The 21,154-nt window shown below is 49.4% G+C and overlaps 1 protein-coding gene across 1 annotated transcript in view; it reads left to right on the top strand.

The window, feature by feature from the left end:
- The window catches only part of PAPSS2 (3'-phosphoadenosine 5'-phosphosulfate synthase 2), a 72,042-nt gene that overhangs the window by 42,535 nt on the left and 8,353 nt on the right, over positions 1-21,154 (top strand). Inside the window, exons 4-10 of the mRNA XM_047088558.1 lie at positions 1,912-2,147; positions 2,853-2,991; positions 3,817-3,935; positions 4,071-4,184; positions 6,362-6,473; positions 11,296-11,310; positions 15,482-15,687. Coding sequence (XP_046944514.1) covers positions 1,912-2,147; positions 2,853-2,991; positions 3,817-3,935; positions 4,071-4,184; positions 6,362-6,473; positions 11,296-11,310; positions 15,482-15,687 — 941 coding nt within the window. The remainder of the gene's footprint in view (positions 1-1,911; positions 2,148-2,852; positions 2,992-3,816; positions 3,936-4,070; positions 4,185-6,361; positions 6,474-11,295; positions 11,311-15,481; positions 15,688-21,154) is intronic.

Raw genomic sequence — 21,154 nt, forward strand, 5'->3', positions numbered from 1 at the left:
GTTCCAGACGCTTCCCTCTTCTTACGTGTTTGCCTTCACGTGTTCAGTTTTTGTCCCGGGACATACACGCGGGGTCCGCGTTATCGAACGTGGAACGGCCTTAAAACCAAAAAGAGAACAGGTAGAAGAGGGAAGAAAAACCCAAAACCCTAAAGGATGTACTTCCCCTGTCTTTTTCTTACTCTTAAAAAAAGACATCTTTCCCCGATTTATTCCATGTTCTTAGGCTGCCAAGATAGGCTACCGACCGGGCAGACCAAGAGAAACCAAGTATTTCGAATCCAGAGACTTGGTTTGGAGCCCCAGCTCCACTTTACATTAACCGTGTGACTTGGGACAAGGCAGCTAACCCGGCCAAACCTTGGTTTCTTATTTGTGAGATGAGAATCAGCACAGGACCGGCCTCCCGGGGACGGGGGTTGGAATAAAAGAAATAAAGCACATAGGCACTGGGCCCCGTGCCTGGCCCGTAGTAAAGCTCTTGGGAAGTGTGATTCACGTTAGCTCAGTGCATTAAAATAAATATGCCAACAACCTGGTTTAATACAGTCACTGTGATTTAGCTCTTAGCTTTGAGACCTGAAGCAAAATCGAAGGGAATTTCTATTATCTCTCTCCTTTTCCGACGTGAGAGAACATGCCAGAGATTTGGGAGTCCTGCTTCTCCTACCCCACACCAGACACAATGCTAAGAGGAACTTATCACCTGTGTCCCTATTCGAATGAAACTGAGTCACACACTAATGTAATAGTGCCTTCAACAGTGAATTACAAAGATGCCATTTCTACTCATGATTCTCTGTGAAGGCCAAGGGCCTGATTGGAAAACATAACTGAACCTCGGAAACTGATTGTTTACTTTTGTATGTCCCCTTTCTTTCCCAGTCTTTTTTTTTTTTTTTAAGCTTATTTTTTTAAGTAATCTCTATACCCAACGTGGGGCTTGAACTCACGACCCTGAGATCAAGAGTCACATGTCCCTCTGCCTGAGCCAGCCAGGCGCCCCTCTTACCGAGTCTTTATTCCTCGCTCTTTCACCTCTGCTTTTCTCTTACTTTTTTTTGTCCTTTCTCTCCTTCCCCCTGCCATCTTCTTTGTGTTAAGCCCTTGTCCTTCTTTTCTGCCCCCGTAACCTTTTCCTCTCCCACACCCGGCTGGCTGCCCGACGGTGGCTTGGTGCTATGCTGCATTTTCGGATTTAGAGACCTTTCGGACAACCGGAGTTTTGGAGCGCTACATTTCCAGGGCAGTTGAGGTTGTGAGCTCCTAAGTAATTTTGGGCAGTCAGCTTTGTCTTTCTCCTCACGACTTCCCTCATAGAGAAACTATAAAGTGTGGCGTCTCCGTCATTGTGCCTCGAAACCGGGGGAAGAGGCACATGGCAACTCAGTTCTCGCGTGAAGACTCCAGGCACCTGACCGTGCATCGGTCTCCTGGCTCAGGACTGTCTTCCTGTGTCGAGAGTCGTTTTGGAAAACATCTTGAAGCCAGAGGGGTCTGTTGTCCAAAACGGTTATCAGCCTCCGCGGGAGAGGTGGGCCTCCCGCTCTCCGTGACTGGCTGTCCCCTCCACCCCAGGTGATCCCTGTCAGGAGGGGCCGTGAGATATTCTGATTCTTTTTTTTTTTTTTTTTTCTCAAGAGAAGCCAGGATCTGGATTTGCACCCACAGTGTTCTGATCTTGCAAATACCCTTCAGGCAAAATAGGAAACACCAAGAACCATGTGTAACCCCCCCCCCACCCCGGGCCCCCCAACTTAGGAACCCCACTTGCTGTGAAATGCTGTAATTCTAACACGGAACAGCCAGCTATTTCAACACAGAAGTGCAAATACTTGACTCGTAGTAAACTGTGCTTTTTTCCTCGATTTTTGTGGTATTGATTTGAGATCAACTGGTTGAAATGAACAGGTCTCTCCGGGGCTGGAAAAACGACAATAAGTTTTGCTCTGGAAGAGTACCTTGTGTCCCACGGCATCCCGTGCTACTCCCTCGATGGGGACAATGTCCGTCACGGCCTGAACAAAAACCTCGGATTCTCTCCCGGGGACAGAGAGGAGAACATCCGCCGAATCGCCGAGGTGGCCAAGCTGTTCGCTGACGCTGGTCTGGTCTGTATTACCAGCTTCATTTCTCCGTTCACGAAGGTAAGATGATGTGGCCCTTCCCCCCCCCCCCCACCGCCCCGTCCCATCCCGCCAGTTCCCCCCCCCACCCCCGATGCCAGTGCTTCTGAACCTCCGGAGAGAGGAGTCAGGTGGAGGGGAGGGCACCAGTGAATGTTGTCTTTTCAATTTCCCCCATTCTTTCTTCTCTTGCTCCCCTATTTCCTGTTTCATATTGGTTATGTAAAGAGAGTTCCTTCATTTCCAGATGCCGGGCCACCGGCTGACATAAAACCCTTCCGCACTCAGCACCGTGAGGGACATCTGGCCGCAGTTGAAAGGAAGAGAAGGTTAAACAAAAAAAAGTCAAAGCCTCTCTAATCTCATTTCTCCAAAAAGTCAGAATGCTTATGGTTTGCTGAAGAAAACGGGCAGTTCAGTGGGGGCCCGGGTGGCTCAGTCCGTTAAGCGCCCGACTTCAGGTCACGATCTTGTGGTCTGTGTGTCGGGGCCCCGCATCGGGCTCTGCGCTGACAGCTCGGAGCTTGCTTGGGATCCTCTGTCTCCCTCTCTCTCTCTGCCCCTCCTCCCCTCGTGCTACCTCTGTCTCTCTCAAAATAAACAAACAAACAAAAAAAAAACTAAAAAAAACCCCAACAACTATCAAGTCCCAGAGCCCACACCGTTTTGTGAGGGAGCTTTCCGTGGCCAAAGCTCTGCTTACCCTCTCCAATGTGTTTTCTCCAGGACCGTGAGAACGCCCGCAAGATCCACGAATCGGCAGGACTGCCGTTCTTTGAAATATTTGTTGACGCGCCTCTAAACATCTGCGAAAGTAGAGATGTCAAAGGTCTCTACAAGCGGGCCCGAGCCGGGGAGATCAAAGGTAGGGGAGCCAGCGCTGTGGCCCGTGCGTAAGTTACTTCTGCCGCTGAGCCTTGGCAGTCTGTCCCCACAAACCCGTCTGAGGTTTCAAAACCCGTTTTCCAAAATCGCATGTAGCGCACCCAACTTTTTGTCAAACCACAGTATGTTAAAAAATTGTTTTTTTAATGTTATTTTTGAGAGAGAGGGAGAGACAGAGCGTGAGCGGGGGAGGGGCAGAAAGCGAGGGAGACACAGAATCCGAAGCGGGCTCCAGGCCCCGAGCTGTCGGCACAGAGCCCGATGCGGGGCTTGAACCCATGACCCGTGAGATCGTGACCTGAGCCGAAGTCGGACACTTAACCGACTCAGCCACCCAGGCGCCCCCAAAGCACAATATATTCACGATGTCCCCGGGCTAATTAAAAGGTGGGCTTGTATTTTCCAAGAACTATCACCTCGGTCGTGAGTAGTAAAGTTCACGGAACTGAAATGGGTTTGTGCACATGAGAGTGTGTCTAGAGGGGATGGTTTTAGATTTTTCTCTTCTGCTCTTCTTCCTTTTAGATTCTACTCAGCTCCAGAGGGCTTGGACCTCCCCAAATTTTGTTGATAATTTGGGGCTTTCTATGTGGATAATACAGCTTTGTGTGTGTGTGTGTGTGTGTGTGTGTGTGTGTGTGTATACATATTTTATCTCTGGCTAGAGGTCAAGGGTGGCCGATGACCTTTTCTGTTATAATCTAAATCCTCAGCTTAACGCATGATTCCGACCCGTGTTATGTCTTGTTGTTTAAAAAGACTGTTCTGTTGGTGCTGATGTGATCTTCACCCTTGTGCCCGGCAGGGTTCACAGGTATCGATTCTGATTACGAGAAACCCGAAACTCCCGAGCTTGTGCTCAAAACCAACTTGTCTCCAGTGAGTGACTGTGTCCAGCAGGTGGTGGAGCTCCTGCAGGAGCAGGTGGGTGGCCCGGCCGTCTTTTCTTCTTTCTCTCTTTTTCTGAAGTTGAACCAAATCACAGAAGATCACTTATTTACCAAGGCATCCTTCTTACCGTTTTCATTTCAAATTGTTACCAATTCCGCTTCATTGCAGAACATCGTACCCCACACTATAATGAAAGGCATCCACGAACTCTTTGTGCCAGAGAACAAACTCGACCAAGTCCGAGCTGAGGCTGAAGCTCTCCCTTCGTTAGCAATTACCAAGGTAAGACAGACAGTGCAGACTGACCGCAGCAGAACCAGGCGTAATGGCGGTCGCTACAGTCCATTTACAATCACTCTTAATAATGAGGACGGAATGGGGGCGCCTGGGTGGCTCAGTCAGTTAAGCATCCGACTTTGGCCCAGGTCATGATCTCATGGTTCGTGAGTTCGAACCCCGCGTCCGTCTCTGTGCTGACAGCTGGGAGCCCGGAGCCCGCTTCGGATTCTGTGTCTCCCTCTCTCGCTCTGCCCTTCCCTCGTTGATGCTCTGTCTCTGTCTGTCTCTCTCTCAGAAAGTAAATATTTAAAAAAAAAATAGGGGCACCCAGGTGGCTCAGTTGGTTAAGCGTCCAACTTTGACTCAGGTCATGATCTCATGGTTTGTGGGTTCAAGCCCCACATCGGGCTCGGTGCTGACAGCTGGGAGCCTGGAGCCCGCTTCGGCTTCTGTGTCTCCCTCGCTTTCTCCCCCTCCCCCACTCATGCTCTGTTTCTCTCTCTTCTCTCTCTCTCAAAAATAAACATTAAAAATTTTTTTATTTTTTTATTTTTATTTTTATTTTTTTTTAATTTTTTTTTTCAACATTTATTTATTTTTGGGGCAGAGAGAGACAGAGCATGAACGGGGGAGGGGCAGAGAGAGAGGGAGACACAGAACTGGAAACAGGCTCCAGGCTCTGAGCCATCAGCCCAGAGCCTGATGCGGGGCTCGAACTCACGGACCGAGAGATCGTGACCCGGCTGAAGTCGGACGCTTAACCGACTGCGCCACCCAGGCGCCCCGCAAAAATTTTTTTAAATAATAAGGAACATATGGGTGAGGGAGGTACAATGTCCATAAAGAAAAACACTTCATTTTTTTTTTTTTTAAACCTCTTCTTCAAGAGATTAAAAAAAAAAATTTCCCATGAAGAGCTGCCCCAGGGCCCTGGTCGATGCCACAGACAGGGAACGTAGCTTCTGTTATGCACAGGGCAGCGTGACATGAGTGTCGTTGTATCTTCAGTTCTGCAAAAGTGCAGGCGTCGGGCAGTATTGATTGGTTGGCAACTGCTGAGAAAATAGTTTTTTCAGAATGCCAGTGTTTTTTGGGGCAGTCGAGAAGGAATTTGGAGAAAACCAGTCACCCCGTGATCTAAAGTGACGGGAATCTTTTTCTACTCTGCAAATCCTACTTTTTCCTAACGAGGCAGAGTCCAGCCTCAGTGGAGGGTGTAGACTGCTTCGGTCACAATGAATTTACTGCCCGGCACAGGGAAATACAACCTCGGCAAACTGCACTACACGCGACTGCCTTCCTATGGGTCAGTACCAGTCGGTCCATAGCAGGCGATCACATCTTCACTGGTACCTTTTTGTTATCCTTGAAAACCCCGGACAGTTTTGAAAGAGGCCCAGTAAGTTGGGAACCTGTTTCAGCTCACTTGTTCTCTATGAAGTCGTGAAAAACTTATAAGCAGAACCCCCTGACCCCACAAAATAAATTCTGAGTCCTCCAGCGCTCCAGAAAAATGTGATTATGTATTGCTGTACGTAATTATAATTGCGGTGTGGAATGATAGTTTCAATAACAACATGGGCCACAGGGTACAGCAGAGCTTCAAATAACCTGATAATTAATTTTTTGGCCCTAGGGTCGGCAGGAAAGGGCATCAGAGCAATGACGCATGATTAGGGTTTTAAAGGATGAGTAAGAGTTTTCGGGTGGGGAGGAAATGGAGATTTCCCCATGAGCCCAAGGGGCCAGGGCTTGCAGGGCTCTCAGTATCATGCTAAAAATTTTGGACTTTTAGCGTCAGTGATTCGGCAATTTCAGTCGGCTAACTAGGACATGTGGTGAAAGCGTGTGGCCATACCAGAATTTTCTGTAGGAAAAAAGGAAAAGGGAATGAACAGTGAATGTTCACACAGTTGCACACCCTCGGGAAATCTGCAGCCTGAGGCGGTCAAAGAGGTCGCCTCCATTTCGAATCTTTTCCCTACACTCCAGTAGGAAAGTTTCAGACTCAAACTTAATCTGACCCCTGGACCATGGGTCAGCATAAAAGTGGGAAGACTGAAAACAGAAACACTTTTGCCTTTTTCTCCTGACAGCTGAGTAAGAAAGGGCTTGCCCCGGGGCCAGATGGGTGAGAAACGAGCTTCTGGAAACGTTCACCTGTTTCTTGTGTTTTGCAGCTGGATCTGCAGTGGGTCCAAGTTCTGAGCGAAGGCTGGGCCACTCCCCTCAAAGGGTTCATGCGAGAGAAGGAATACCTACAGGCTGTTCACTTTGACACCCTGCTGGATGGTACGGGCTCTCCCTGTTTGTTTCTCACTCTTCGTTATTATAGAAAAAAAGTCTTTCTCGGAAGTCTTCACAGGATCAAGGAACGTTCATTCTTAGTGTTAATTCTTGGGTCGCACATCTTAACCGTGGAGAAACATTTAGATCATGTATGGTGGGTCTAATTCTATCATGCGTAAATTCCATTTTTAGGACTTTTTTTTCATGATCCTTGAGGGATTAGTGATTATTTGAATCTAAGGGACTGAAAAAGGAAGGTTTTACTTGCACGCAAAGCCGAGAGAAGGTGAAGTGTCTCACCGCACTTGTGCTGGTGTTTAGAATCGAGTCGGGAGCACCGTTGCCCGCCGCTGGGACCCCCCTGGGGCAGCCAGGGAGAAGCTAGCACACGGTCCTGATGTGCAGGGTGCCCCTCAGCCCCCGGACTGCTGGGTCACATGTTATCGCCGCAGCTGCATTCCTCAGTGGATGAAAGTGTCACTGCTCATGCCCTTCCATGAGATCAACGCGGTGGCTTCCTCCTAACCCTCACAGGGAGCATTAAGTCTGCCTTCTGGGCACAGGCTGAATGACTTTAGAGAACTGACTGGTCCAGGTCGGAAGCACGTGTTATTCAGAAAACTTCCGGCCCCTTCCGTGATCATTTCCTTCCCAGAACTGCCTGTACTTGTCAAATGGAACTTGTCTGTTTCAAGACTCTCCGCCCCTCCCCCCCACCAGGAATGGCTGCTAGGTGGGAGGGGCTGGGAAACCCCCCCGGGATTTGTAACACTAAGCAGGGCTCCCAGACCTTTTCGGAAGAGACATCAAATCAGATGTTCTTTCTTGACAAACGATGCTGACGTTCTGAGCGTGTGACTCTGCCTAGGGAATGGGGCAGGAAGGCAGAATCAGAATCTGGTCAAAGTAGACCCTCCCCTCTTATTCCCCTGTTGGGCCTGAGAAAGTCCCATCGCCCAAGACCTTCATTCCTCAGATATGATAACATTCCCAAATACGATTGCTCACCTTGTAGCCTGCCTTTACAACAATAGTAACGTGCGTCTGTAGGGTTGCCCCATCTCCAGGGCATACTCTCGGGCCTTATGTAACGTGATCTTCATCAAAGTCCTGGAAGACGGGCAACGATGCTCACCCCCTTGGCAGACGAGGAAGCGGATCTCGGGCAAAGTGCTTTGCTCGAGTTCATGCCCCTCGTCCAGGACCGGAGACCAGAACCTCCCGACTTCTGGCCCAGAGCGATTTCATACCAGGCTGTTCTCCTGGCGTCCTTTCCGATAGAAGTTAGAAGGCCAGGACGTCTGACGTTTACCTCGATGTCTTAATTGCGACACATGCCGAACACAGGCGGTGTCAAGTAGACGTCATGGGGCCCAGCAGCCAAACGCGGACAAGAAGAGGTTGACCACAAGCACCCCAACCACAGTTGTGGCTCGGAGACTAGCAAACCGCAGTGTAAGTGAGGGCTTAATTCCAGACACAGCGCTGTCACCTTTTGACAGGTACTTGTTCCGGAAAGAAAAATACAAGGGCAGTGGGCGCAGGTGCAGAAGTCAGCGTTGGTGGAAATTCGGGGTCCTTCACCCCGGGGTCTAGGACTTCGTCGTGGGGGGCACAGAAACCATCCTAGGATAGGCCCCAATCATTTGTGGTTTAAGGGGGGCGGAAGGGGCATTTTCCTGGGTTGAGAGTTCCTAGCTTTTGGTAGATTCTTAAAGGAGTCCGTGGTCCAACAAGATGAACAGCTAATGCTATAATAATCCATCTGGAGAATTTAGGCAAATCTCGCTCCCTCCTTCACACACCATTTCAATGTCAGTTGATGGTGTTCTTCAATTGGTGAAACACCTTGATTTTCTCCTTATTTGGTCCTCACCACCATGAGGTAGATGAAGCCCTTATCGCGGCCCTCCCTGCTCATGCCGTCACGTGTCTCCCCCCAAAGCCCACCAGTGTGGAGACATGAGTGAGGTCACTTTGCCATCGATAACTGGGGTCCCACGAGCTCCCGATTCCTACCTGCTGCCACAGAAACCCCAGTTCTTCCCCCAAACCCACAAGCAAGCATCTGCGGGAGTTCTCCGGGGTGTGTTTCGTATGCTCCCGAGTCAGCCACGTGGATCTGTGTGGTTGTCGCACCCACAGAGGTACGGGTCCCACCAGCTCACTCCAGCCACTAAAGCCTCTGTGCCCACAGGGCACAGACTCTCTCGAGTGGGAAGGAAAATGTTCCCTTCCTCCGGGCTGAGCTCAGTCAAGGACTCTCCAGTGCACTGCTTGACTCCCAGGGTGTTAAAAAGTTGGGTGAAACCTCTTGGGATGAGTACACACGCCTTTACGGTCCTCTGGTCGCCAGTCAGCAGGAGTCCGTATCACATGCCATGCTGCTTCTTGACCCTTACCCCTTCCCACCTGTAGGGCCTGTTTCTGGGACTCTTTGCAAGACTCCTTCCGCCCCCCGCCCCCTCCCCGTGGGGATTTTCTGCTGGCTCTACCGTCTACCCCAGAGTCAACCACAGTCCCACTGGACACGGGTCTGCAACCCCAATTGTAGTTACGATTCAAAAGTGCCCCCCACCCGAGAAGCCTCCTCGACTCCTATGTAAACTGATTAATAAAAACAGACGCCAGGGAAATAGAGGCGGGACATCACAGTGGGAGGAGTGCGAGCTTTGGATCCACACTGCGTTCATAGGCTAGTGATTTGCTAGGAACCTGGGGCAAATTAGTTACCTCTTTGGCCCCAGCTCCTCAAGTGTGGATGCTAAAAACCGTACGTACCACGTTGGGATGCTGAAAGTTTAAGGAACGACCGGTCCACGAGTAAATGTTCCATATATGAACAGACCCCCACTGCATACAATGAAAAGACCCTGAAATCTTGAAGAGACTCTGCGGCCATAGTTACATCAGTTTGGAAGCAGCACGGATAAGGAGTTCATCGGTTAGCCAGTAAATATTTACGGAGTGTCCTCCTGTGCCAAGTTTAGGTTTGTTCTAGCTGCTGGAGGTAGAGTGGTAGTGAAGACAGATGTGAGCTTGCGAGGACAGATATACAGCCCAGTTTCCGAACCCTAGAACAGTGGGTTCTCCCCCCCCCCGCCCCATATCAGTGGTTGCCAAGCCTGTTCTTCTTTAAGCCGAATAATGTGTTAATTTCAGTGAAATCTGAGGCAGTCTATGCAACAGAATGGGTGGGCTTGGCCTCCCTCCCCGTTGGACGGCAGCCCGGAGGGGGTCGGGAGGAAATGGCTTGCAACCCTGTTCTGTGCCACATCCGTGACGGTCTCATGGGAGGGGTTGGCCTCTGACGGCTTTTGGACTGTGTAGACACAGTTAAATTCCAAACAGTGATGGATGTGTATATCAGAAGTTCGAACACGATATCATTCATAGGGACATCGTTTTAATCAGTCCACGAAAGTCTGAGTGACCACCACTGACCATTCGAAATTTCTGTGGCCACAGACACGTAGTCCAACTTCGGCCATCAAACAACTGTAGATTTCTTGATCACTTACAATCTGCAGGCAGTATTTTCTTTTTATTCGGACCATGTCTCCCAAAAGTATTTTTAAAAAATTTTTTTAATGTTTATTTTATTTTTGAGAGAGAGACAGAGTGTGAGCAGGGGAGGGGCAGAGAGAGAGGGAAACACAGAATCTGAATTAGACTCCAGGCTCTGTGCTGATCGCACAGAGCCCGACATGGGGCTTGAACTCATGAACCATGAGATCGTGACCTGAGCCGAAGTCGAACGTTCAACTGACTCAGCCATCCAGGTGCCCCTATTTTGTTCATTTTAATTTTCTCGAAGGTTCACATTTCTCCTTAAATTAAAAAGCAAAACAAAACAAACAGAAACCTCAGCCTACTCAGTCCAAAAGCAAAAAAAAAAAAAAAGTTTTTTTTTTTTAAGTGTTTGTGATGATTGCATAACAGGAGTTACTCCTTATATGACTCAAGGATCTTTCATGTCCGTTGATTATACCACTTTATTTTTCACTAGATACAGAGTTTTGAGGTTGTTACAGATCCTCAGGGCATAAATGTCTCATCTGAATTTTTTAAAATGGCACCTCAAGCTTGTCAAGTTCTTGACTGGTGGCATTCGAGGAGGGTCACAACATGGCGGCCTTGTGAGTCTTGACCGTTTGATGACGTCTTATGTAGCCCTGACTTGCCAAGACAGGGCTTGAGGGCTTTCCATATATCCCCCCAGCATTTATTTAGCACCTAATGTGTTCCGACCCTGGTGTTTAACACAGGATATCACATTCAATCCGGGTAACACCACTGTGAAGATATTTTGCTCCTATGAGGAAATAAGTATTGGAAAGATTAAATAACGCGAAGCCCGGATTCAAATCCAAGTTCTCTTGGTTCTAGTTTTCGTACTTGTTCTGCTAGGCATACTTGTGTGTGCTTTAAATATCTGGGATTCCAGGACATTCTAGAACAGTTTGCTACTACGCCTACCAATACCTGGTTTGGAGCCATTTGGTAGTAGTTATACAACATCACATATTTGTAAGAGACAACTATTTGCTGAAGTAGGAGGTGCCTCTGGCATATGCTGTAATTATTTTAAAACAGATAATCATCTAAGTGGATTATGCACTGAACGACATTTCAGTACAAATTCTGCTGTCACCAGCTTTTTGCGGTCATATACTCTTTAGAGCAGAAGCAAAAGGCTCAGTACGTTTATCTGTTGTATGTGTGACGTTGTGTATTAGGAATTTGCTCCTTGACATTGTTGCTTTAAGGTTATCTTGGTGGAGAGCTGAAAACATGTTTCTTAATTGTGTTTGTATTTCTCTAGGCATGGTCCTTCCTGGTATGTACTTTAACTTTCCAAGTAGTTCAATTATTATAATTAGATATTTATATTAATTATAAATGGTTAAGAACATAATTTAAAAAAAAAAATCCAAATGAACCAGTTGGAATTGCTAACAGTTCATGATCCAGCCAGTTATAAGAGAAAAATGCTGCATTCTTCTGTTGATTGGAGTCCAAATAACAGGAAATTTCTGGATCAGATGCAGCTGTTGTCTACAATGTCGTATTTGGCTGACAAAAGTAAACTTGTTTCTAAATTATTGTTGCACATTTTGTCCCTGGGATTTGAAGAATTTATAATCCTTTCTGCTAATTACTTCTGAGTGCTGTTCCTCAGTTTTGCAAATCCAGAATGCTTTCTCTACTGCATTTGTAAAACATTTTTAATCGATGAAAGATAAATCAATTTTAGATGCAATTTAAATGGACGCACCTGGTTGGATTGTGGATAATTGTACTTCATTTGTTTGTGATGTGTGATTATGCATGAACTTAATTTCAAGCTATGATGATTGATAGTTGTAGAACTGGGAATGAATACACAGCTTTGTTACGACTGTAAAGTTCTGCACTCCACCAGAATGAGAAGGTAAAATTCTGAAGATACCATTTATCTTGGGCATTGTTTTCATCACCGTGGTTTTCCTCATCGTTATTTAAAAAGCCCAGCTAAGCAATAAAAAGCGATTTCGTTTTTGCGTAGAAACAGCCCTTGTTTCACGAAACACGGAGTTACGTGTTGGACTAGCCACGGACTCCGAACCCAGCAGTCGTTTCCAAAGCGAGATGGATCCCCGTAAGATCAGTGCTCGCTTCGGCAGCACGTACACTAAAATCAGATCACTGTAAGATCAGTCTCGGCAGACGAGCGGCACACGATGGAAAAGGCTGACAGCCCGAGTCAGCGTGTGAAGCCATGGAGGTGCTTCAGCACAGAGTGCCCTTGTGGGATAAGTTCCTGCGGTAGAACAGTTGGTAACGCTCGTAGAGAAAGCACAGTGAATCTGCTTACACTGATTGTCGCCGCAGGCGGATGAGTTTGGGCGGCCTCGATTCTCAGCAGACCTCTTTCCCTAACTCCCCGAAGATTAGCTCTCTTATCTTGACCACCTGCCAGGAAGGGCCGTTTCCCCAGGTCAAGGCCAGCGTGAACGTGGCTGCGAGACTACCTTGGGCAGGAACCTAGTGGACCGAAGGAGGTGATTGCCACAGGAAAGTGCTGGAGCCCTTGGATTTCAACCCAGAATAACTGCCCGAAGCCAGCACTGCAAGGGTGTGGTGGGCAGACCTAGGCTCTCTCGGGCTTCCCGCCCGCTTTTTGCTTTGCATTTGGTTTTCCTTCATTTTGGCCAAGTCGCCGTAAGCAGTGTGGTCAGTAATCCACAGAACACATGCTATCTAGTTAGATCATCGACAGCCTTGAAGGGGGTTCCTGTTAGCCTCTCTCCCCTTTTCTCAGCTCGACTGAGCGGTAGGATTAATCATCTTCCATCATCACCCTCCACTGGCGAAGTGCTAGACGGCAGGGCCACTCTCGGCAACCCAGCGATGTACGTAGTATTTGTTAGCCCATCTCTCAAGTGGGGAAACAGCACAGGGAAGATGAGTGGCACAGGCAGTCAGTGGGAGAACTCCTGAACTTCGAAACAAAGGAGTTATTTGAACGACAAAACCCCTGACTTCCTGTGCAGGCGTCCAATTTGTGGTTTACCAGGGCTCCCAGGGCGGGTCACAGGGTTTTGAAGGTTAGGTTTAAAAGACTTCATGAATCGAGGGGGTATTTCCTCAGATCCATAAATAACTGCATTTGTTTCCGATGGAGTTGAATGTTTTCCTTATTCACATGCTCTTGTTCCCTTCTGAGTCTTGAACTTGGGAAGCCCTCCTAAAGCTTCCTAAAATTCTTCACTGTTGTACACTCAACGGCGTGCCCCCATTTTCTTGCCTGTAAGTACAGCAGACGTAGTTGGTGGATGTTTGGCGGCACCATAGAAGTGGGGGAGACAGCTGGTTGTTTCTTTTTTTTTTTAATGTTTATTAATTTTTGAGAGACAGAGGGAGAGAGAGACAGAGACAGAGCACAAGCGGGGTAGGGACAGAGAGAGGGGGAGACACAGAATCTAAGGCAGGTTCCAGGCTCCGGGCTGTCAGCACAGAGCCCGACGTGGGGCTCGAACCCACAAACCGTGAGATCATGACCTGAGCCGAAGTCAGATGCTTAACCGGCTGGGCCACCCAGGTTCCCCTGGGTCGTTTCTTTTATATTATCTGGCCTCATTAAGAAATGAGATGTTTCCGGGAAGCCGGATTATAATCTTTGAAGCCCCAAACTAAAAAACGACTACATCTTTTAACCATTTTGTCTAGAAATATTTAAAAATGTACTGCTAAAAAACCCCAAATGATTTCATATTCACTTTAAAATATGTGTTAAACGCAAGGCAACTTTAAAAGTGACTTCATCGGGGGCTCCTGGGTGGCTCGGTTGGTTAAGAGTCCAACTTCGGCTCAGGTCATGATCTCACGATTCGTGAGTTCAAGCCCCGCATCTGGCTCTGTGCTGACAGCTGGGAGCCTGGAGCCCGCTTCGGATTCTGTGTCTCCCTCTCTCTCTCTGCCCCAACCCCGCTCACACTCTGTCTGTCTCTCAGAAAATGAATAAATGTTAAAAAAAAATTTTTTTTTAAATAATTAAAAAAAAAAGTGACTTCACTGCCACTATTGAGCTGAGTGGTAACATAATGGTGCCCTGAGGGGTTATTGGCCCCACACAGAAGGAACCCCTGTGACTCTCCTTTTGGTTTCTTTATTAGTCAGGGTTCTCCAGAGAAACAGGAGATGGGTGGGGGGTGGGGGTCACAGAGAGAGAGGGAGAGATTGATTTTAAGGAACTGGCTCTCGAAGTTGCAGAGCCTGGCAAGTCCGAGATCTGCAGGGTAGACTGGCAGGCGAGAGACCCCGGGGGAGACGTAATTCAGCCCCACAGTCTGTGGGCAGAATTCCCTGTTCTTCCTAGAAAGTCCGTCTGTTTCTGTTGGGTCCTTCAAGTGATTCTCTGAGGCCCACCACCTTACGGAGGGTAATCTGCTCTACCCAAAGTCCCCTGACTTACATGTTCATCCCATCTTAAAAACACCTTCAGAGAGACATCTAGAATAATGTTCGACTGACTACCTGGGAACTGCAGGCTAGTGGACACATAGAGTTTCTACGTCAGTTTTTAAGTCATTTTCCTGCCTCTTCCTTTGAGGCCAAGCTGTCGCGAGGCATGGTTACAGCTGAAGACGTAAATTCTCTGAACACCACCTCCCACACCTTCCGGTTTGTTGTGTTGTATACGGAGAGACCAGAACGCCAGTTGACTTAAGTTCTTTGTAAAGTAGGATACTTAGCCTCAGGGGGAGAGGTGCTCGCTGTCCATGGGAAATGCATGAGTTTTAGGAAACCAGCTTTGCATGGTTTTCCCTTCTCTCTGTTTTTCGACTGGTAGTTCTTCGTAGCAGTTGGGCTGGTGAGGATGTTGGTCCTCAGGTCAATCTTTTTGATAGCATTGAAAGGTGACGCTGAGCCTGGACCATAGTAAACAGAGCAGGTGGATGGCTTGGTCCTTCCTACCCGCTAGTGTTAATGGTCTGACTCTTTTTTTTCTCTCTCTTTTCAATACAGTGTGTTGGTAGCACAATGAGAGCCTAAACAGAGAACAAGAGATTGGCCAATGTTGTTACAGGACTCATTTCCAAGAGAGACTAGAGGTTTGCGTTTGGGTTTGCTTGGCCAACCTTTATTTTGTGTCATTGGATTTCTAAAGACCTTAAAACTCTCTGGTATGTTGAGGTCAGCACCACACTTTCAAAAGGGAACTCAGAAGAGAGATGTCCCCTCCTCAGTCCCCAAATTAGGTCACTTCCTGAAGCCACCTCCGTGATTTGAAACGCAGCCCGCTTTTCACAGATGCGTCTGTCTCTTGCTTTGAGAAGCCTCTCAAGGACTTCTTGTCAGACCCCCTGGAGAAATTGCTACGGCCAACACAGCCACGGGGGATTTAGGTCTTCGTGCCCCGTGCACTTCAGGCAGTGTTTGAACGCACGTTGTGCGCATTCGAACTGCCCTTCAAGGATGGTTCACCTTGGATCCCGTATTCACGCGTCCTGTGGCTCTTTCGACAGATGGAGTGGTCAGCATGAGCATCCCCATCGTGCTGCCTGTCTCTGCGGATGACAAGACGCGGCTGGAGGGACGCAGTGAGTTTGTCCTGACCTACGATGGACGGAGAGTGGCCATCTTACGAGACCCCGAATTCTACGAACACAGAAAGGAGGAGCGTTGTTCCCGCGTGTGGGGGACGGCGTGTGCAAAGCACCCCCACATCAAAGTAAGTTGCAAGACCATTGGAAGGGCTCTCTTGTTCTCGTTCGATTTTGGACGAAAAGCGTTCCTTTTTATTCCTTCACGAGGGACTTAGCAACACCGGGGTAGATGGAGGAAGGCATTCCTAAGGTGGGACTTGCAGGCTTTGCCTTGGGAGATCTTGTTAGAAAGGGGCAGAAAATGTCTTCCTGTTTGAGGGCTGCTCTGGACGATCCCCTGAATCCCCGCGTGATGGTGACTCCCTCAGCTAAATGGGAAACGACTGGACCGGGTATCATTTAGCCTGGCACCTCGAATACAGGGCAAAAGTCAGAGCCGCAGCGGTGCCCCAAACTAGGGCTTGTGGCGCTCTCCATCTTGAACATTCACCGGGGAAGCGCGTTCCTTCATGCAGAATGGGTCCAAGCAAACCCTGGTAAGAGACTCCAAGTTCATGCTCTGTGGCCAGCTGAAGGGGGGTCAGTGACATCCTTTCAGTAAACAGAGCTCAGCGCATATAGCGGCAGAGTTTCCAGAGGGAAATAGCGCGTTTTTGTCGGTGGCTATTTTAAGATTGAAAAATGTGGTCATCTGATTATGATCATCTTGAGTCCATCCTGCCTACAGGCAAAATAGGCTAATCTTCCTCAGATTCCTTCACAACCTCTACTTGGTGGGGGTTGGGGAGGGGCAGGAATGGAAAATACCATGGAATCACTGGGTGTGGTTCATTTCCCATAAAGACAAGTATGTGAAACTGAATGCAAAAGCCAGCCCTCACCCAAGATCAGAGCATTAGGGTTGAAATTTTAAAAAGCCTTAAACTAGTAATTCGACTTACCAGCTTCCCCAGGGGGCTGGAGTAACGGACTTCCAGAAAATTCATGGGGACAGAAAGCAGTTTGAAGCCCAGGAGATGCTAAGAAGCCTTGTGATCAGACAAGGTCTGGGCCTCAGTTTCTTCATTGATAAAAGGAGGGGCCAGACTCAAAATAACTCCAGAATCTCTCTCAACCCCATGACCCTAGAAAATGGCTGTTTGAACAAACCTATGAGTACTGGTCGGGCAAATGTTTGTTTTGTTTTGTTTCCTTTAGTTGTGAAAGGTTGCAAGGTAGGAGCAGGGCTCTTTCAAGGCCCCCGGTGACGTGATGGCCTCTGAACACAAGAGGTTAATGGGCAGCTTTTCATTTATTGGACACGATCCGTCCTGCAAATTAAGCATCTTTAATTTTAACGCACATCCAGTTCAAAGTCATCTGAGCAGGGTCCAAGAGGCTGGCAGACAGTCCTTGAAATGGCTGGGCGCTGACTGAGAGTGATTTCAGGAATTGTGTCCTGGGCCTTGATCATGCCTCTGGTGCATTTATTTCCTGATCGTAATTGCACAGGGTTGGGATGTTATCTTCGGTCAGTGACCTAAAGGATGAATAATAGTGACCTTTTATCCTCCTACTTCAGAAATTTCCAGATTCAGAAATCTCTGGGCCTGTCATCCACATCTACATGATAAGCGCTAAAAGAAAACAAACAAGCAACCCCCCCCCCCCCAAAACCTAAGGAAGCCCTTAAGCAATTATTTCTTTTCATTTTGTCTCACAACATGTGTTGGCACTTGGAGTTCAGAATTTCTTTCTTTTCTTTTTTTTAAGTTTATTTATTTATTTTGAGAGAGACAGAGAGCAAGTGAGCACAGGGGAGGGGCACGGGGAGAGAGGGGGAGAATCGATGTGCAGGGCTCGAACTCATGAACTGTGAGATTATGACCTGAGCCGAAGCCAGATGCTTCATCAACTGAGCCACCCAAGTGCCCCGGAGCTCAGAATTTCTTAGAAGCAGGCCTGACCTGTGGTCTTGGTAATACAGTCGGTGGCCCTTCTGTTAGAGCCTCAGGGGGGACTCCGTAAACATTCCCAGTGAGCTAATGGCGAGAAATGGGCCACGGAGAACGAGACAGAGGAAGCCACTCAACGGTAGATTCTACACTCGGTGTTCACACAACACATGGGATTTATGGGGGGAAGGGGCTCTTCTCGTTGCACCTTTGTTTTTAGCACCTCAAAATTTACAGTAACGCTAAAAGGTGTTATTTTTCTTTTTAACCCCAAACTTGCAAAAGTCACCCCTTCCAAAAGTAACCGTGGGCCTTGTATTTGCACTTGGCCCTGGGAGTGATATTTGTGTGAATGGTCGGCCACCACGGAAACGGTCTGCTTCCTCAGTTCCCCACGGACACCGCCCTGACCCTCCACCCTAGTCCCCCCTCATCGAGTTGCTCACTGAACCCTGTGACACGACATCAGGTGAGGTCACGGCAGCAGGTGAAAGTTGCGAACTAAACCCTAGAGGAGCCGTGTTGCTGCCTCCCGGCCTGCTCCCAGCCTGCTTCCATGCCCTGATTATTTTGCGCAGTGATTATTCTCGTGAAGCCCCGAGGAATCGTTAATCCCATTTACGGACGTAGAAACCAACCGCTCGGGGCGCGGCTTCCCGACGAGGCGTAGCAGTGAGAGAGGGTCTGCATCCCGAGGCCTGCAACATACAGCATGTGGTCCGTTAGGTCCACGGCATCCCCTGGGGAGCCTCACAAGCTCCCACCCTCACAGACCCTGGTGTACTTGGCCGGGTCACTTCTGGGTGCCAGGGTGAGTCCGGGAAGGTCGGGAACCATGGCGTTAAGAGAATTCTTCGGAGCGGTTTCCCGCAAGCACTCGACACCCACACGCCCAATGCCTCCCCAGCCCTGCCCCCCGACGGCGGTCCACATCCAAATCCTGGATGTCCGCCTTGCTTCTTTCTCCTCCCCGCTTCGTTCCGCCGTCGGGTCCTGGCGATGCTCCTTCCATGTATTGCTTGAACTTGCTCACTTCTCTGCTGTTCTACCGCGTGCGGGGCCGTTCACCCTGCCCTTGTCCTGCCCCACTGGCCCCACTGTTTTGCCACTTCTTAGTCTCCTGCCACCTCTTGGTCAGCCCCCAGCAGTGCCAGGGCTGGGCCGCTGGAAGGGCTGACTGCGCGGAGCCTGAGCGTAGGTCCCTCTGAAGGCAGTGCCTATGCGGGACAGCAGGTGCAGTGGCAGGAACAGCGGGTCTGGAGGGGGCCTGGCGGTCCTGGGTGCCCTGTCCTGCCATCTGGGAGACGGCTGTGTGCACTTGAGCTCTGCCTCTTCTCCCGTCTGCAAATGAGGCATGAAGGCCCCGTTCCTTCCATCCCCTCCGACTTCCTTGCGGCCTCAGGCCTCCCTGATGCGGACGGAAGAGCACAGAAATGGATAGATGCTCTCCACGTGCACCGCCTGGGTTGTCTCTGCCTCTTGACGCAGATCTCTGGACCCTGTTCTCCTTCTCTGCATTTCTGTTGCCTGGCCCAGCTCCCCTTTCGCTACCCTGTTCGATTCCCTCCCCCGAGCCCGTTCCTCCCTGCTCTCCGTGTGCGCAGGTCTGCAAACTCCAGCTGCGTTCCTTTGCCCGCCTTTGGCAGGAAGCTTGAAGCAGGTGGGGGCTGGGCGATTGGGCAGAACCACTGAACCTCCCAGCCTGGTAGCGGAGTCTCAGTTCTGGGGCGCGTTGGACCATCCTGGGGAGAGAGATGCCCTTTGCGCCCTCCCCGTCTCAAAAACGCCCAAAGCGTAGGGTCAGCACTGCTTTTCAGATAGACACAGGCCTGGTTTGTAAACCAGGTTGGTTCCATGCTGCCTTCACCAGCAGAATGATATAGGGTGGACCCCTAGCGTCCAGAATGAGTTACTGCACTCCTAGGGATTTGGGGTGTTCACGTCTTTCAAAATTTTATCTGTAGCCTGACTGGGGCAATGAAGAGAAAGTAAATGAATAGGTAAGGGTATTTGACAATATCTTATTAAGTGGCTTTTCTCGGCACCGAGTTTAGAAAGGGGGCCACGGGCCCAAACCCTTGAAAATCACCCTCTGTACCCAGAGTTTCTCAACGCCAGCACTGTTGACGTTGGGACTGGATAATTCCTTGCTGTGGGGACTGTCTCGTGCCGTGCTGGGTATGTAGTAGCATTTCTGGCCTCAGCGCATTAGATGCCAATAGCACACCCTTCCCTGCCCCCATCATGACAATCAAAATTGTCTTCAGATATTGTCAGATGTCACCAGGAGGGGCAAAATCGCCCTCTTTTGAGAGCCACGGCTGTATCCCAGTTCCCCAGATGCTGAGCCCCGATGGAATGCAAATCATTATAAGCTCCAACGTCCAGCCACAACAGGGGATGTGAACCAGGGGTATGCACACCCTCGGTGCCTTGGCGTCTTCCAGCTCAGTGCTTTATCTTCCATCAGCTTTATCTCGCTACTCCTGCGCCCTCTCCTCAGCTGTCATCACAGGTGGCCATATTGTCCTTGGACAGCACGAGAGCAGTTATGGAATTTGATCAGTGGAAGGGTTATGAGATCATTAACTGATGGAGAAGTTGGACTTTCTGTAACGTCCATCTCAGCAACTGAGACCCTTGCTTCAACAAGGTTGTAGGTTGTAACTGATCACATCACAGCATTATATGGGGCGTATTTAGGTTTATGACAAAACAAAGGTCGTGTTTTTCTTCTCTCCCCAGCCTTATTGAGATATAACTGACACATAGCACTGTGTGAGTCTAAGGTGCACCTTATGACCCAGTTGGATGTCACCAAGTGGGTGACATGGGTGACACCCATGTGTCCTGTCAGGCCCGAGGGTGTCTTCCCTCCCATGAGGGGAGCGCTGGCCTTTCCTCCCTCCATCCCACACTGGCTTGTTCTTCCTTTTTGTTCCTATGGCCGCTCCTCACGCCAGGCTCACCCCTAACATTTGTGGGGCCCGGGGCAAGGCCAGCATACTGCATCTGAAGGTCACATATCGAACGCACGAACCGTCAGAAACAATGTGTCCCATCCTTCTTCTCTGACAGCTATGCCTTGAGAATAACCCGGAAGGTCAGATTCCAAGGTATGCTTCTTGATTCTGTACCAGAACATGGTGCCGTGTGAAGAGTTGACTCCTGGCCTGCAAGGAACCCTCCTTCCTCTTCTATGCTTGGCCTTGTTCCACACCATGAGGGCGCCCTGGGCTGGGTGTCCAAGTTGCACCCACACCCCTGGAAAACTCCCTTCGCTTGGCCAGTCTCCAGAACCAGTGCTGCCCTGGCAGGGTCCACCCTGGAAAGACAGGCGGGGGCAGAGGGGTGAAGCGCTCTGACTCCTGGGAGCCAGCTCGAGGCTCCTTGCGCAGGGAATTCTGGAGTCCCAGGTGCACAGGTCATGACCTAGACCTTGGAGATGTAGACCAAGTGTGCCTGCCCCCTGAGGCTTCTTTGCCCTGACAGAAAGGGGCACAACCACAGAGGGGAAGAGTGGGGTCATTGATAGCGTGAGACACGGTGCACAGGGTGTTTCCTAAAGGTCTCCATTTCCTGTCCCTCACTCACCCTTTCCCAAAGTCACCTTTTCAACTGAGACTTTGCCAAGTGAGGGTATTACTAGTAACCGCAG

This window comes from Lynx rufus, unplaced genomic scaffold (assembly GCF_022079265.1).
Source record: "Lynx rufus isolate CCGP_SWC_20201006 ecotype Redwood Valley unplaced genomic scaffold, mLynRuf1.p SCAF_25, whole genome shotgun sequence".
NCBI classification, from domain to species: domain Eukaryota; kingdom Metazoa; phylum Chordata; class Mammalia; order Carnivora; family Felidae; genus Lynx; species Lynx rufus.